This window comes from Glossina fuscipes, unplaced genomic scaffold (genome assembly GCF_014805625.2).
Source record: "Glossina fuscipes isolate IAEA_lab_2018 unplaced genomic scaffold, Yale_Gfus_2 0, whole genome shotgun sequence".
In the NCBI taxonomy this organism is placed as follows: domain Eukaryota; kingdom Metazoa; phylum Arthropoda; class Insecta; order Diptera; family Glossinidae; genus Glossina; species Glossina fuscipes.
In genome coordinates this window covers 44,097,618-44,114,875 of record NW_023998414.1, presented here as the reverse complement: position 1 = coordinate 44,114,875, position 17,258 = coordinate 44,097,618, and the positions used below count along the sequence as shown (strand labels likewise).

Genomic DNA, 17,258 nt, shown 5'->3' with positions numbered 1-17,258 from the left:
CAGTAAAATGATTGACATGAAGTTGTTTCTCTTTATCACTGCTTCCTTTGATCTGTCTGTCCCACACACTCTGTTGCTCTTTCTCTCTCCCTCTCTCTCTCTCTCTCTCTCACTCTCTCTGTCTTTCCCTTTCTCTTTCTCTCTCTCTCTCTCTTTTACTCAATCTCTCCGTCTCTAATGTTCCTCGTGTCGCTCTCTAAATACTTTCATGAGTGTGTATATCATATGTATGTGTGTGCGTGCATTTTGTAATTTTCTGCGCTCTTTCTCACATTATCTCTCTCCTCCTAACATTTTATTCATAGTTAATTCGTGACTTATTAAAATATTTATTAATTTTTCTATAATTTAAAACGAAAAGAAAAAAAGAAAAAATTAATTGAAATTTTACTGAAATAATGCATATATTGGTCAAATATATTACAACTTATCAACGAATGAATTTTTAATTTCTCTTCTCCCAACCTTTCTCACTCAAACTTTACAACCCATTACACTATTACACAAACAACTTGTGCACTATTCTTATATAAAAAACAAATAAAATCTATAAATACCTTATCTTACCTTACATTACCTTACCTTACCTTACCGTGTCACAACAACAACACTAATCATATATATATATAGCGTATCCTACTACTATGAGTTTTCCAAGGAACAAGACTACATTTGCTCGAAACCCGAAGATTCTGGTATGCATTTGTGTTCAGATTTGCCACCATATCGTATAGGTCCGATGCTCTGCACAGGTAGGTGTTAATTGAAGTTGAAAAGAAAAAAAAAATATATATATATACATATATAAAAATAAAAAGAATTAAAATATATGTATATATTTATATATATAAACCAATACTTAAATATCCTTAGAGAAAGCCATACCCATGGAGGAAAATCTACCAACAAACGCATCCTGTGTCAACTGGAATCAATATTACTCACGTTGCGCTCAAATGGGTTTGAATCCTTTCCAAGGCACAATTTCATTCGATAACATCGGAATGGCTTGGGTGGCTATATTTTTGGTAAGTTTTTTCATTTTTCATAACTTTGTTTCTTATCCTTCTGTTTTTTTGTTTGTTTTTTTTCCTATTTTCGTGCGATCTCCACGCAAAAACCGCAACTGTTTGCACTGCACAAGCAAACTTTCAAAGGATAAGTTTCTACGTTAACCAACCCAACAGCAACAGAATTTCGAACTAAAGTGAAAGTGGCTAAATATTGAAAACAAGTTCGATAATATGGCAACTAAACTGCCAATAAAAAAGTTTTTAAACCAAAATATTTCCGTTTCGTGGGAGCGTACCACAGCAGCAACAACATCGTTCATTATTAGTATTATTATTACTATTATTACGCCTTATGGTTTTTTAGCGCTTCCACTCGAAACATGAAAATTGCGTTTGTGAAAAGCATATCGCTCGATGGCTGTGATGTGGTTGGAAGCTTTTTTGAAAATAACACACACAAGATATATTTATTAAATAAACAAATCAAAAAATTTGTATTAAAAATGAATTTCAAATTCATGCGAAAGCTTAAAGTCTTCCCGGTCGTTATTATCGATTGATTGATTGATTATTAATTTGTTTTCAAAATTCTAAGATCAAAAAGAGAAGGGAAAACAAGTTTTAAATAAGATTCGTTTTTTCATTTTTGATTTTTCAAAACTATTTAACAGGTGATATCCTTAGAAGGCTGGACAGATATTATGTACTATGTACAAGATGCACATAGTTTTTGGGATTGGATTTACTTTGTTCTGTTGATTGTGGTAAGTGTTTTGCAGTAAAATAAGAAAGAGAGGGAGAAAAAAAAAAGAGAAGAGAAAAGAAAAGTAATTGTAATTTAAATGGAAATGCTTTCCGCCAAGGCAAATAGCAAGGTTTTCAAGTGCTCCTTAACCTAATAACCAGAGGCAAAAGTATTTGTTATTCTAAAGCAAAATATTTACTTTTCCTTTCGCATTGAGCGCGTGCAACAAGCGAATTTCGTGAATTTTACAATTCCGAGTTAACAATCGAATTAAGACATACATCATGAATACAAATTATTAATAAAAATCGTTTATATTTCAGTCAAGCAGTATATTCGCACAGAAATTTTCATTCATTTTTTATATGTTCAACAGATAGGTAAATGTACGTAGGCATGAGCGCGCAATATGTTTATATATGATATACAAATGTAAACATATACATATATGGCTATAGATGTGTATTGTATACATAAGTACACATATATACATATTTGCATACATAATATTACATGCATACGTGTACGTGCAGGCGTGCGGGCCCTGATCACCTGCATTCTCTTATTGATTTCCCCTACCTGTTCTCTTCGACCACTAATTCTCCCGCTCGTGTAGTTTTTGAAGCATTTGTTCTCCCAAGTTTTACACCGTGCTCTTCCCTGTATACTTCGCTGGGGTCGGCCATACCCCCAAAAATATATTCAAGCCGGCCTAGATATGTGTATCTGCTTGTCTTTGCATTCGTATTGCGTCAAGGAAACAGTTCCTGGCGTTTGCCCCCATAGATATTTTTAGAGACGCGTAATTTTGATAAAATAAAACCTACCAAGCTATGTAATAAACGGCATGAAAAGTGAAGATCCGAGGATAATTGATATAAAAATATAGCGAAACATATACATATATGGTATATGATGTTTAAAAAGGAATAACTTTTCGCTGGCTTGTGAAAAAGTTGCTAGTATTCATAACGAAGAAGAGTTATCAAAACAAGCAGCACGGAATGGTTTTGCATTCAGGACGCGCTCTAATCCATCAATCGTTGTGAAACTTGGTGAAATTCTTCAAAAATTGAAAAAGATCGCTATCTCATCTTACGACATCGTTGCGGAATTAAACATTGATAAAAAGAAAAAAGATTATAACCACTTGCATAATAATGGATATGAAAGAAAATTTGACATTTGAACATCACGTCGACTGAAATTCCATCCGCGAATCTCTGCTGAAACGAAAAGAAATGAACCACATAAGGCAACAATGTGCACAAGGGATAGTAGTCCAAAATCGATGAAACTGTATAAGGGATCGTACATCGCGAGCCCCTGCCGCATGGCCACAAGATTGACTATGCTCTTTATTATTAATGACTAATGCAATTAGAGCGCGGCCTTCATATAAAGCTATCCACAACCTTAATGATTCGAAATACCAAAGGAATTTGTTTGAGAAGTGTTGACGCAACCAGCATGCAGCATGGATCTTGCCTCGATTTCTGGAGAATACTCTTAATGACGCAAGGCTGAGCTCGAAATAGGCTTGGTTCAAGTATTCGCCCAACATTTCAATTCTGCATGGGATAATTCTAACGTCCTTAGATGTGTGTCTAAATTTTATAAGAGTAAAAAACGACTTGAGCTTTTTCCTTGCGATTTCAGAAACAGGCACACACACATATGTCATATAAATAACTTTCAACCGCTTTGCTGCATTACATTAAATCAGCTCCCACTGTGCTTTACAGTTAAAATTTTCGCATTGTTGCAGCGGCTGATAAATGGACACTCCAATCCTATCCCATTGAGTGAACATTACTTACTCAACATTAGGCAAAGTTTCTGTGTAAATTTCTATGCAGAGGTAAATGTAAGCATTCACACATTTATAGAGATATATATATATATATATATATATATATATAGATATATATATATTTTTATACATGTATATATGTAAATACAAATGTGGGAATGCTCACATTAACATATAAGCATATGTATATACATATATATACGTGTGAAAGCTTACATTTACGTCTACGTAGAAATTTACACAGAAATATATAAATATTTATATATATATATATGTATATGTACGAGTTTAAGAATGTTAATTTACTTAGTATTATTCTATTTATTTATTTATTGAACATATTGGAAGACAGGTGGAAAGAAAAATTTTATCGAATTCTCAACCAGACATACCATAGTTAACGGAATATAAATCAAGCAACCATTCAAGCGGAATCCGTTTCTATTACTAATGCTACTACATGCGTTAGCAGCTGAAATGTGATGACATAACTTTCCCTTACTTTACTGTACAATTCCGAATAGTTTTCTCATTTCCGTTCAAACTTTACGCAGAAATGTTTACGCTTTGGTTAATGTTGAGTAAGTAATACTTGGTCGACGTCATCTGATTTAAATGTTGATTTCTCACTCGCAACAACAATGTTAAGGTTTCGTCTGTAAGTGCGCGAGGGAGTTGGCTTAATGTAATAAAAATTTTTGCAATAACCGATTGAATATTGGTAAAAGTTAGAAACACACGTTATTGCATAGCACGATAAAGAGTGAGAAATAGAGAAACATATTGAAAAGTTCAAATCACAGTAACAGGCAACTATTAAATGTCTCACATATAATTTTCGCTTATTGCAAAATACTTTTCTCACCTTCGCAATAAGTTATTACAAATTATATACATTATAATGCCATGTAAATTAACTTTCTTCTAGGTGACTTAGCGATTCACCAGTCTTTCTTCAGTCATAAAACTGTAAAATCTTAACCCGTTTTTGTCATACCAAAATCTATTTTTCGTGACAATTTTTACACCGGAAAAGTTACGAAAATTTGATCTACGTATGTATGTTCATATTTAATCAGATGCATTCAAATATCAAATCATTATTTTCTACATATACATGACTTAGTTTTCATGAGAATCTCAGCGTGGGAGAGGATCCGCAATGGAAACTCGTTTGGTCTAAGTTTAATAAAATCAAATTTCTTTTCAAAGAATCCATTATTATTCTTCATCTATTTTCGGCATAAAATACCAAAAATTAAATCTCATTGCCATTAAGGCTTCTTTTTTTGTGTTTGTAAGGCAGGATAGGGTTCACAAGATGTTTCCATTCAATCCAAATTTTTTGGATTTCTGCAGTATGTAAAACTACTATGCCTACCATCAAGTTTTGCCGAGGAATACTATAAACTGCAAACTTTTCCCATATAACGGCTACTTTTGACAAAGGCCATAAAAATGTTACAATCCAATGCACATTCAATAACGTTCATCCTTCCGCTAATGTCTTACAATGCGGGACTTTTAGATTGAGCGCAAAATTCGAAATCAACTCAGATAAGGATTTTTATTAGTTCGCTAGAAAATGTGCATCTATTTTAACGTGCTTCGACTCTAAACATACATTCACACAAATTCAATACCATTCAAACATTCTACAACAACTGGTACAAGGTAGCGGTATAATAATTTTCCAGCTGAGGTGATTCTTTGACACTCATGCACTTTTACAGGAATTGTTAAAAGTATTGTGTTAAGAGTGTGCTGCGGGAAATATTAACCCCATCTTTTGATTCAATGTTGCTTATAAACCGTAAATTAAAAGTGTGGGAAAAAAGATTTTCAATCCAATAGACAGCTGACTACCTTGGTGGGCGCAGTGAATAAAAGAAATATCGTTGAACGAACCGGCTGAAAGGCGAAAGTCGAAGGGCTTACACATCAAAATTTTTTATTTAAAAAGCTTTTTTTCAGGGAAATTCTTCTGTCGATTTTATGTTAAATGCTCTTAGCACATATCAACATTTAATTTTAGATGAATATCTGTTAGAAAGTGTTTGTTATAAATTTGAGATAAGATTAACGCAAATACTGAACTAAAATCGTGTATGCTAAGCCTGGGTTGAATAAAAACAAGCAACGATTTTACTAAGAGTCCGTTGATGCATCTTTCTATAGAGAAATGGAGAGAAGAAACCCCTCATAATTCCCTCTTTTGTTGGATGGATACAAAATTCTGCTGAGGCTATAATGTTCAAGTGCATGGTATTCAAACTTTCGAATACTTTCTGTTAATTAAAAGTTAGCGGAAATAAAGCAATCTATTTTAAAATTCATGTGTCATTCGTTCGAAAAGTCTCCTTTACATTTGACCACAAAAATTTTCTAAATCGTGATCGCATCTATCGGATTTGTCGCTTAATAAAAGAAGCTCAAAATGTGTCAAAACTCTTCATTAAAATTTAAATCTCGGTCTCTGCAATTCATTCACATATAACCGCATACATTTTAACCGCAAATTCTTATTTTTCTAAAATGCACAAGGATTTGTCGATATAAGTGAGCACAAGTGAGTGAAAGTATGGAAGCATTAGGAATTTAAAAACAATGTCATTTCGGCAGAACATACACAACAGATTAAATATTCAAATCTACAACGTGCTTGTAAGCGTGTTCGTATGCATGTATGCATTTATATGCACGTGTATATGGATGCATATGTTTATGTGTTCGTATTTACCTTGCACGATAGCCAGTAGTAAATAATTTTGAATTACAAACAGAATTGATCGCATAGAGCAGACATACAAGTGCACAAATTTGCTCACTTGCTATTAAAACGAATAAGCAAATATTTTAATTCAACTCCACCGCCATCACCATCGCCATCGTCACCGCCATTAGCAATGGCATTGATTATCTTCGATTTTTGCCTAATATTATCTTTTAAATAACCCTTACACAGCACATAGATAAGTGTGTAAATGTGTGATGAAAAATTTTACAAATCTTATGACGATACAAACACGCAAACAGACAAAGTCAGAAAAACGTCCGCTGCAGAATTCACACAGAGTGGCTGATAGTAGATAAGCTTTAATAGTTCTGTCATTCGGCCATCTGTCTCGCAAGAGCAAAATTGAAAGAACGCAAAAAAAAAGAAAATAACAAAAGAAAAAACTCCTGAGAACCTAACAACTGTTAACAGTATATGTATTTTAGGACATTGTTCATATTTCAAATGCGCGTGCATGGAACGTTTAAAATCGACGCTGCAATGCATTTTTATGTTTTTTTTTTCTTTAAATAAAGTACTAAGGAAATCGTTCAACTATTTTTTTTTTTTTCTTAGAAACTGTAAGAAAACTTTTACAGAGTCATTATTAAACTCTTTTGTTTTCAATTTCTTTTCATCAATATTTAAGGGAATTTTTTAAGCACTTTAATACACTTACTCGCAGGATATTACCTCTGTTACTTGACCCGCGGTCACTCATGAATTTAAACGTTCCCGATCGTTTAGTTGACTTGCAAAGTTTAGATACGAATAGTGTTTCAAAATATGTCCTCTGTTTAAAAGCAATTAGCAACTTTTCATTTACATCTCTCTACTTGCAATCCCTATTAAGTAGATAATCAAAGTAAAAGACACAAAAGTTACTGTTGCGATTGTTTAAGTAGAAAATAATAATCCTTCAACCATTGTACGCAACACGCCGCTCTTTAACGTCTGTCGTAGTGTTGAAACTACGAAAACCATTAAAAGCGTTCTAGTCGGACAATACATTCTCACGTATTTTTGCTATTCAATATAAAAAATGATTTATTATTCCCATATCAAGGCTTCTCTTTCTTAGCATGTCTTACATGGGAATTGGCGCAAAACGCGGGCAGAGGTGCTCGAAATGTAGCCACGTGAAAGGACTTATGATGCTTCACCTATTTTCATTATTGTTCCAAAGGATCCTTACATGGAATGCGATATTGTGTAGGCCTTTCGTAGGCTCATTGCCATCTTAACGGCTTCATTTCCATATAAGAAGTTATTTCTTCTAGAATTAGTCCCATTCTATCCAAATTGATGTCAAAATGCCGCTATTGACCGATTTTCATCCAAAAATATTGTAATTGCATATAGTTATTCATATAAGACGTCCCTTTAAAAAGGGCATTATAGGGGTGGGGACTAAATTCTTTTAAAATATCTTGAAAATTACGATCGGCAACTTAAACACAAACGGACGAAGGGACTTAAAGGCTTACTATCTTTCGATCACAGCGCTATCTCTTTTTAATCTAACGAATATTGTAACTCACTTTGGCCATATCCCCGTTAATGTCTAAAGTTCGAAAAATCTACTGATCTCAATAATGGAAAAAGAAGCGCAGCTTATATATCCATATAAATGGACTTATCAATGAACTTGTTCAGTCCAGTGCACTACAAATTTTAAATGTCATATATTTACTTATATTCACATTCAAGTTAAGATTGGCATTTGCTACCACTTTAAGAATATTGAGTGAGTGAAAAATAAAAGTGTTATTCTTCCGGTCGATTATTTTGTAAATGTGGCGGACCCAGAACCGAGCTTGCCGATTTTCTTATTCGATTTGACTAGAGTGGCACGGAAAAAATTGCAAACAAGCGCGATTTTAAGGACAACGGCTGTTCGTGAAATTACGATTTTAAAGCACGGACAGTCAGACAGGCATCTGTAGATCCATTCAGCAATTCAGGCTAATAAAAAATAGGTATACAAAACGACGGAATGTGCGGAACTTAAAGACATTCACATATGTTTTTATAAAAATAAAAAAAAATCCCATATCGAAAGCGAAAAAATCACTTGAGAAAGCAAAGAATTGTAAACAATAGCCAACAGTCAGGTTCAAACTATCATGTTCCTCTAATGAGAGAGAGAGAGAGAGAGAGAGAGAGAGAAACCAAACCCATTATGAGCATATTTAAATGAAAAACTAAAACAAGTTTAAGTCATTGTAGCGTTGTTTTCTTAAATACATGTACATATATGTATATGTTGTTAAATTTAAACTTTTTGTTTATTCATCTAACAGATCGGTTCGTTTTTTATGATCAACCTTTGCCTTGTTGTCATTGCGACACAATTCAGTGAGACGAAGAAACGTGAAATGGAACGTATGCGTCAAGAAAGGGCACGCTATACATCTTCTTCGACTTTGGCTTCTAGCACGAATAATTCGGAACCGGCAACCTGTTATGCGGAGATCGTTAAATACATTGGTCATCTTTGGCGGCGCTTTAAACGGCGAATGTTGAAGAAGTACAGATTATATAAGTATGCTGAATGTAGTTTCGATTTCTTTTTCATTTTGTATTTAAATTTGAGTTTTTGAAACTGAGTTCTGTACTTATTAACCTAAAGTACATTTAATATCGTTGACCGAAAAAACCTATCAAACCTATTAACTACTAACCAAGCGTAACGATCCTGCAACCACCACATTCCCATTTTGATGATTTGTATGTTTAAATTTAAGGAAAAAAGTAATTGGAATTAAATCCAAACCAAGCGATAAAAAAAAAACAAAACAACTTTAAGCACGGTTTAGAAAAGAAGAGAACTTGTAAAGCATGTTACAGACGTCGAGGTAAGCTGTCTGCTCTTTGTTTACCCAATTTAACAAAAGAGAAAAAAAAAATCAGTTAAGACCCAAAAAAAAAAAAAAACAAAAAACAAAGAGGAAACAGTTTTCTCTAGCATAAGAATAGCAGCATTCGCCTTTTACTTCATCATAAACTACCCTCTTGTTACTAAAGTACGTGGTTTCGTATATCTATGAAAAAAATGTCTTCATACCCATCACCGAAGGATGATGACGATTCAGTCTAGAACGTACAGAATGCTCAAAAGGAAACTTTAAAAACCCCTCAAAATTTCATATATTTTCACCAGTATGAAATTTTAGATCGACCTAGGTATGTTCGTCCGTCTGTGGGAATTCATGCTTGAAATTTAGCAGGATGTCGGCTTCAAAGTTAGGAAAAGCATTGGAAATCCTTGCGCTCGACCGCGAATGAAAATAGTGAAGATGGCGCGGGGGGATGAGGGGATCGGTAAACAGACACCTCAACAATATAACGTAAACTAAGAAAACTTCTGCTTTCAAAAACAAAAAAAGGCGGGTTTGTTTTTAGTCGTTAGCAAATATAGCGATTAAAACTTTCCATGTATTATGAGATAGTTAGTACCTGTCCAATATTGTGCGGTAATGAAATTTAATTTTTTTTAGTTCTGTATAAGCTACAGGTGATGGGTATAGAAGATTCGGCCATGGCCGAATATAATTTTTCACTCGTTTGAAATTCGAATCGTTTTACATAACAAATCCAGCGAAAATAGCATTACCGTTATATGTATATATTAATATATATATACGCGTATGTATATAAATGCGTGGATGTATGTGTGTGTTTGTGTATGAGTGACATACCTCTCTATATTGGCCCAATCGACATATAACCCAAGCAAAAATCCGTACGGTTTGAGTGCTTCGCCTTCTCCCACCAACAGACAACAACAAATATATACAAAAATAAAAGTTTGCTGCTTTTTAACGGGACTCAAAATGGTATCCAACAATAATATATTAATATTGTTAACTTCAGTCAGCAAATCTACATCCTCACCTACACAATAAAATCATACATTACGACAAAATAAATTAGAGCTAAAATCGAAATCAATTTGCTTTAGAATCAGTCACTTAAAGGAAAAAACAAACAAAATAAGAAAAAAAAGAAGAAAAAACTGTAAAAAAGCTATAAGGAAAAGAAACCATAAAAATGTTTAATTAAAGGAATGTATGAAAAATATGACGTTGAATGACTTTGGTTGCCCTCATCTGTATAGTTTTTCACATTTCACAACCTTTATTATGGTTTTTGTTTTACGTTTTTGGTTCTTTTACCCATTCACTACTACCAAAGAAACCACACACATATCCGTATTTTCTGTACATATTTTAGTTGAAGAGCTTTTAGTTAAGTGAAAAATAATATCAATTGAATTTTTATGCATGTATATGAAAACTGCAAGTCTTCGTTTCTTTAGATAAGATAGAAATTACAAAAAATTAATACATACTTATGATACTGATACGGATATTAATCATGCGGCAATTTATTAAGCGTTAAGCAAATGTCAAAAAAAAAAAAAAAATTGCGCCTATAGTAGGAAAAATTTAGCATACATTTGCTTTATAAACAAAAAAAAACTTGTTTCTGAATAAACGGGCCTGTTCAATAATTTTATTACTCTAAGTAAACTTTTCTTAACCTTTTCTTACTGCAACTACTTTTACTAAAAACAGTCTATAATTTATTCACATTTCTCTACGATTTGATTTCTCAAAAGTTTGCCATATGTCACAGGAAAAACAAGAAAAATCATCACTTACACATTGTCACACATTTCTCATAGATTCTTCCATCAAAGTTTTCGACCGGTTGCAGATATAGAAAAAGATTTCAAAGTGTCTTTACAACTTTTTAAGTAACCTTTTATCAAATTCGCATGCAAAACTCCAAATTTTTCTCTACCTATCGCATATTCTGACAATAGCAAATATTCGTATCGGGTTAAAGATCAATATCTTACGAAAACTGCAAATTAACACTTTTTTATCTACTCAAGGCATTCTGGCAGACCTTAACATTTTAACTAAGTTTAAGACTAATATTTAATATGAACAGTAAATTATTATTTTTTTACTTATTGTTAATATCATTGTGGACGGATCTCACTTATTTTCGAGCTCGCTCATTATATTACCTGTTTTAATTTTCCATCTCGCTTTTGCGAGCGTATAGCTTCGAAATAACAAATAGTTGAATCGATAAAAAGACTGAGTTAAATTGACTCGAAATTTAACGTTGATGCACTATATAGAAAGGTATATTTCCAGTGACCTTTGATGTGTATCAAACTGACTGTCTCGTATACCAAAGGATGATTATTCGCTGATGGATATAAAAATTCATGCATACAATGTTTTTGAGGGAAATTTGAAATAATTGATTCATTAATGTATTATATATGTTAAGATTCTTCTCTCATTTTTAGGCACATTTTCTAATCAAAATCAAATGCATGCAATAATGAGATACAATTTTATGTTAGCATTAGTTATTAGTTATATATTTAACGTAAGACTCATACGTCCCAAGCACTAATTTTCTGTTTTCATTACGTGTATTGTTCTACTAGTTGCGCCATTGATTGTACCTTTAAGGTGGATGAAACTAATTATCAATTTCTGTCTCTCCATCACTAAATCATTTCAAAAAATTTAAATACAAAAATGAAACTTTACGTATACATGAACTGATATAAACAGTAGAGAGATAGCGTGCCAGTTTGATATCAATGAAAATTTGCGACACACAAATTTCTTATAAGATCAGATGGCGCGCCTTGTTTAGACGTTGATTATTTAAGACGCCTTCAAAATACAATATGATAATGTCAGACCCGTCGTCACTGCTGCAATAATTGAAATAGCAGGCAATAATGTAACCCGAACTTTATAGCTTTAAGTTCATAAATCAAGTTCACAATCGTATATCCGCTAGTACGCTTTCATGCTTAAAAATAGCCAATGGTTATCGGAGCCCTGAAACTATGTAGTTTTTTAAATTGTTTCTTTCAATATAAATATACATCTTTTAAGCTCTGTCACAAACATTAAGCTTTTGATTTGTTGAAGAATTTTATTTTGAAAATTTTTGGAAAACCAAAAAATTCAAACTAATTTTCAACACTCATAGAGTTGAGATTTACTTAAGCGTAGCTTTTTCAAAATAATAAAGAAAGTTTTTCATCAATGCTCTATACTCCATTTTAATTAATTGATAGGACTGTACATTTGCTTAACCTCTTCAGCAACTTTATTTCTTTTTAAAATAAAAAAGTAAAATAAAATATTGCATTGGCTTCTGCATTGCAAGCGCTTGCATTGGTTTAGAATGTTAAATAACTTAAAACTGTCAAAATTCATCTGTCATTGCGATGAAATTCATTTAATAAGTAAAACGCACGCAAGGATTGCCAACGCATTTGCTAATTGAGTACTAGAAATGCATGATCATGATGCTTTAAACTCAATTATTTTGAGTGATGAGACGCATTTTCACCTTTTTCGCAACGCAAACCAGCGAAATTGTCACGCCTGGGGCTCCGAAAATTAGACGGAAATAACCAAAGAACCTCTTTAGTCACAACCATAAGACAACGGTTTTTGATCTGGAAAAAAGTTTTTCGAAAGTGCTCTCGGGTACAATGTTGACTGATTTATTTCTTTCTTAACGTCGTGGTTGGATGAAGCACCATGTCGCCTGCTACAGAGCTCGCAAAATAATGGCTCTATTGCGTGATTCTTTCATCAAACCATCAATCCTTTAGTCATAATAGGCTATAAGTGAGCGCTCAATCAAAGTACGTTCCTGAATCAATTAAACCACTTCCCAGCCAGAAGAATTTGGCCGAAATGTGCTCTTGAAAATGACAGGGGACGCCATTATCCTAACAAAAATCCTAAACATTTTAATATCATGCAAAGTGTAACAAAAAAGCAAAATTCTAGAGATTAATATTTATAAAGAATAAAAGTATACTTTTTTTAGTTATTTGTTTTACGTCCTTTTCTAAAACTGAATGCATTATTCTATGCATTTTTTCACGTTTTTCAATGTTCTCCATTTTATTTCTCTCTTATTAGAAGCAATACTTTTTCAAATGTTTTTTTCACCGATGCTTTTACTTATTTACCTCTGGTTCGTCGCAAAATTTTTATAAACTAAACTGAACTTCATCTTTGTATATAATTTTCTGCATAACACTTCAAATCGTATCGAAACAAATATTGAACAAGCCCGTTATTTTTTTTTTCCTTCTATTAGACCTTTAAATTTTTCTGGCTGACTTTTCTGCCCATTAGAGCAAAGTTTTGATTTTGTTTTTTTTTTTTAGTTCTGCAATATATAAAAATATTTTTGTTTTGTTATTTAATTCAATGTTTAGAAGAATTTAATGTTGATTATTTGTTCGTTTTCAATTTCGATCGATTCTATTAATGCTGCTTTTTCTTTTTCTACTTTTCTGTTGACATTTTCGTTTCGTTTCGTTTCCTCCAAATAATAAAAAAATGTATATATATATACATAAAATATACGCGTATATACATACGTATATATATATATATATATATATATATATATATATAAATATATATATATATACATACATACACGTACGCACGAACAAATCAACGCAACAAATACACACGTTCACATATACGTTTAATTACGACACACCTAAAAATAACCGACTACCGCTGCCATTGCTGCTACAATCAATCGAACAACCAATCATCCAATCGGCTAACTAACGGCAATTCAGGTATCAAAGGCAGCAACGTAAGGAAGGTTTATTGCCGAATGCGGACAATTTGACATTTTCGCCGTCACGTATAAAATGCCACCATCCCAAATGCCCGAAATACAACAGCGATAAGAATCGCAAGCCGTCCAGTATACAAGATCAAATGATAACTGTGATGGTGCCGTTAAATTCAAACAACAATAAGACCGTTCTGAACGGAGCCGGTACCGGAGAAGGGATGATTAGTGTTAATAATCATCAACAGAATCATCAACAACAACAGCAAGGCGGTAACAATAATAATATACAAACGCAGAGTCAAACAACAACAACGAATGGCGTAGATGGCGGGAGCGGAGGCGTCGGTGGCAGTGGAGACATCGGTGACGTTTCCGCTACTGGTGTAATGACCTTCTTGAATGGTATAAATAACGGTAATAACACTATACAAACTCATCATTATCAGCAACAACATTCCTCATCAGATAATTCAGAACATTCATTAGAAACAACGCAAAGCAAGAAAAACTTCATGAACCAAACAAAAGCAGCTATAGAAGCCGAGCAGGGATTCAATAAGCAGCTGCAACAAAAAACGATCCTTTTAAAATTTTCCCAAAATTTCATGGACTCGGAACAATTAATTGTAAGATATTTTATTCTCAAAACACATATTTAATACATGATTTAAATACATGAAGAAGCTTTTGATAATATTTTCAAAAATTATTTCCAAAATTATTCTAAAAGCTCGAATTCTGTGAAGCAAAAAATAATAAGCACTAATATCTTCTTTAAACACACACACATATATACACATATACATAACTTTTATTTAACGACAACAAACATCGTCAATTTTATTATTGAATCAATTTCTTTTTTCATTAATTAATACCAACTCTTGCCGCAATTTAGCTGCAATTGGGAAACATAGGCAAACCCAAGCATGTAAGTGCCAACTAAGTTAATGTACAGGTCGTAGCGCAATTTGCTATAATCATAGATTTCTCAATGTTTCAAAAAGTCCCTTGCACAAGTTGACCTAAGCGCATTATTTACTGTTTTCTCGTATCATTCTCGTATCATTTGCATTATTTGCACTGAACTTAGAACGGACATTTTTTCTAGAATTTTGCGCCCGAATCAAGTACTAGAAGAACAAAGAGAAAGTTCATACGAGAATGTAAATGTGTGTAATACCAGTAAATAGTTTGATCTATACGTTTTGAATTTCAATACCTTCTCACTTCCTTTCATTCCATGCAAGCCTTCTAGCAACTTATGGATTAATTTGCCTGTTAGTATAAAATAAATGTCTTTCTCTTCCATTTAGTGAAACAGTTTTAACTTCGTAATCTTTTCTCCTCCCGCAATTATGAACAATAAGGTTAGAATTGTTGAACTGATAGGAACTACGAAATTCATCCGCGCAATCACTACTGTGTTTTCAACTAAGCAATTCAAGCAAGTAGACGCATTTTGTTATATTTACCTACTTCTTGATCAACATTCCGACTCATTTTAAACAGCAACTTTGTGGCATTTCGGTTTTCCTCTCGTTAGTGAAGGGAGAGTCAGTTTCCCATGAGTCGTTTGTTTCAGCGAATATATAAAAGTATTTCATTTAAGTTGTCAACCGTTGGATATAGCAACAAAATCAATGATCTAAAGACCATATCAAGGATGTCCTGTTCATGTCTTCTCATTGCCTCTGATTTATTAGACAAGATGTACAAGGTATATCAAGCTGCGCATCGTTTAAGGAGACCGTTCCTTTTTTTTTTTGATTGTATTTTAAATCAAGATTTTGTAGCCGACTGGAATATAATTACAAAATAATTGCAAATTCCGAAAATATGCTTATTTTCTGATAATGAACTTACTGAATTTTTCTCTCAGACGCATCCGTGTACATCCGGATTTCTAAGCCCACCTTCAGCAACCAGTCGTCGTCCTTCTGTGATGTTTAACGAATATGTCCTACTACATACACCACCTGCTCTTAAGGACGCAACAACAGCTACCGAGAAGACAGTAAGCTCATCAGAGAAGATGACTCAGGCGGGCGATGGCAGTATTTGGCAAGTAAGTTGTTTTTAAATTAAAACGCTTTTAAGCAAGCGAATAGTCATTTTGATGTTTATATATAATGATTATATATCTTTAGGTTAATCTCCCACAAACTTTAGGCACGATTACGAATCCCTACGCGGATTGTTCGGATCTTGGTATACACGACGCAATGACTTGTCAAGAACTTCTAGCATTTTCTGTGGCATTCTCAGCCGCCTTACCCACGGGCCAAAGTACACTCGAATCCTTTTACAATTCATTGGCACGTTGTGACCCTCACACAGTAGAAGCTATACGCAATCAACAGAATCTCGAAAATACCGCTATGGTTCTGCAACAGCAGCAACAACAACAGCAACAACAACGTCGTCAACACCAACAGCAAAGGCAATCAACCTATGAAAAGAAAGCTTTGGAGGCTATTAGTTCCAACGGTGCTACTCATCGTGCACCGGTGACTGTAACAGGTCGAGCAGGAAATTACATAGAAGACTATTCCTGCTGTTATGATCTATATCAGAACGTTTTATCGCCATTGGAAGATAGAACGAGAAAAAGATCCCGATGTATGCGAGCGACTCTAATGATCTATCGTTGCATTATGCATATATGCGGTTTGTGCCGCCGCTATATACGACGTCTCGTTGAACACAAATATTTTCAACAGGGAATTTTGCTTGCCATACTCATTAACACCTTGTCCATGGGCATCGAATATCACAATCAACCGGAAGAGTTAACTGCCATTGTCGAAACCAGTAATATAGTGTTTTCGGCAATATTTGCTGTCGAAATGTTGCTCAAAGTGGTAGCTGAGGGTCCCTTCCGTTACATAGCCAACGGTTTTAATGTATTCGATGGTATCATTGTAATTTTAAGGTAATTTACTTGCTGAATATATACATTTTCCTATATGCCTCTCGTAGAAAGAACATAATTTATTTATATTATGCTGTTACTGCTATCTATTCTAGTGTAATCGAAATTTGCCAGCAGTTTTTGGGTAATGGGACGGGTGGCGGTGGTTCTGGCCTATCAGTGTTACGTACGTTTCGTTTACTACGTATTTTAAAATTGGTACGTTTTATGCCCAATTTGCGGCGACAACTGTTTGTCATGCTGCGCACAATGGATAACGTGGCTGTATTCTTTTCTCTCCTGGTATTGTTTATTTTTATATTCAGGTA

General features: G+C 33.6%; 1 protein-coding gene across 10 annotated transcripts in view; it reads left to right on the top strand.

The window, feature by feature from the left end:
* Positions 1–17,258, top strand: part of LOC119637842 (voltage-dependent T-type calcium channel subunit alpha-1H) — a 139,918-nt gene that overhangs the window by 101,331 nt on the left and 21,329 nt on the right. For 7 of the 10 annotated variants that reach the window (XM_038034214.1, XM_038034234.1, XM_038034277.1 and 4 more), the window contains 9 exons: positions 631–752; positions 874–1,028; positions 1,685–1,777; positions 8,651–8,892; positions 14,014–14,641; positions 14,914–14,946; positions 15,898–16,083; positions 16,166–16,950; positions 17,046–17,255. In XM_038034214.1, coding sequence (XP_037890142.1) covers positions 631–752; positions 874–1,028; positions 1,685–1,777; positions 8,651–8,892; positions 14,014–14,641; positions 14,914–14,946; positions 15,898–16,083; positions 16,166–16,950; positions 17,046–17,255 — 2,454 coding nt within the window. The remainder of the gene's footprint in view (positions 1–630; positions 753–873; positions 1,029–1,684; positions 1,778–8,650; positions 8,893–14,013; positions 14,642–14,913; positions 14,947–15,897; positions 16,084–16,165; positions 16,951–17,045; positions 17,256–17,258) is intronic. The other 3 variants (XM_038034287.1, XM_038034225.1, XM_038034251.1) reach the window with 2 other exon arrangements.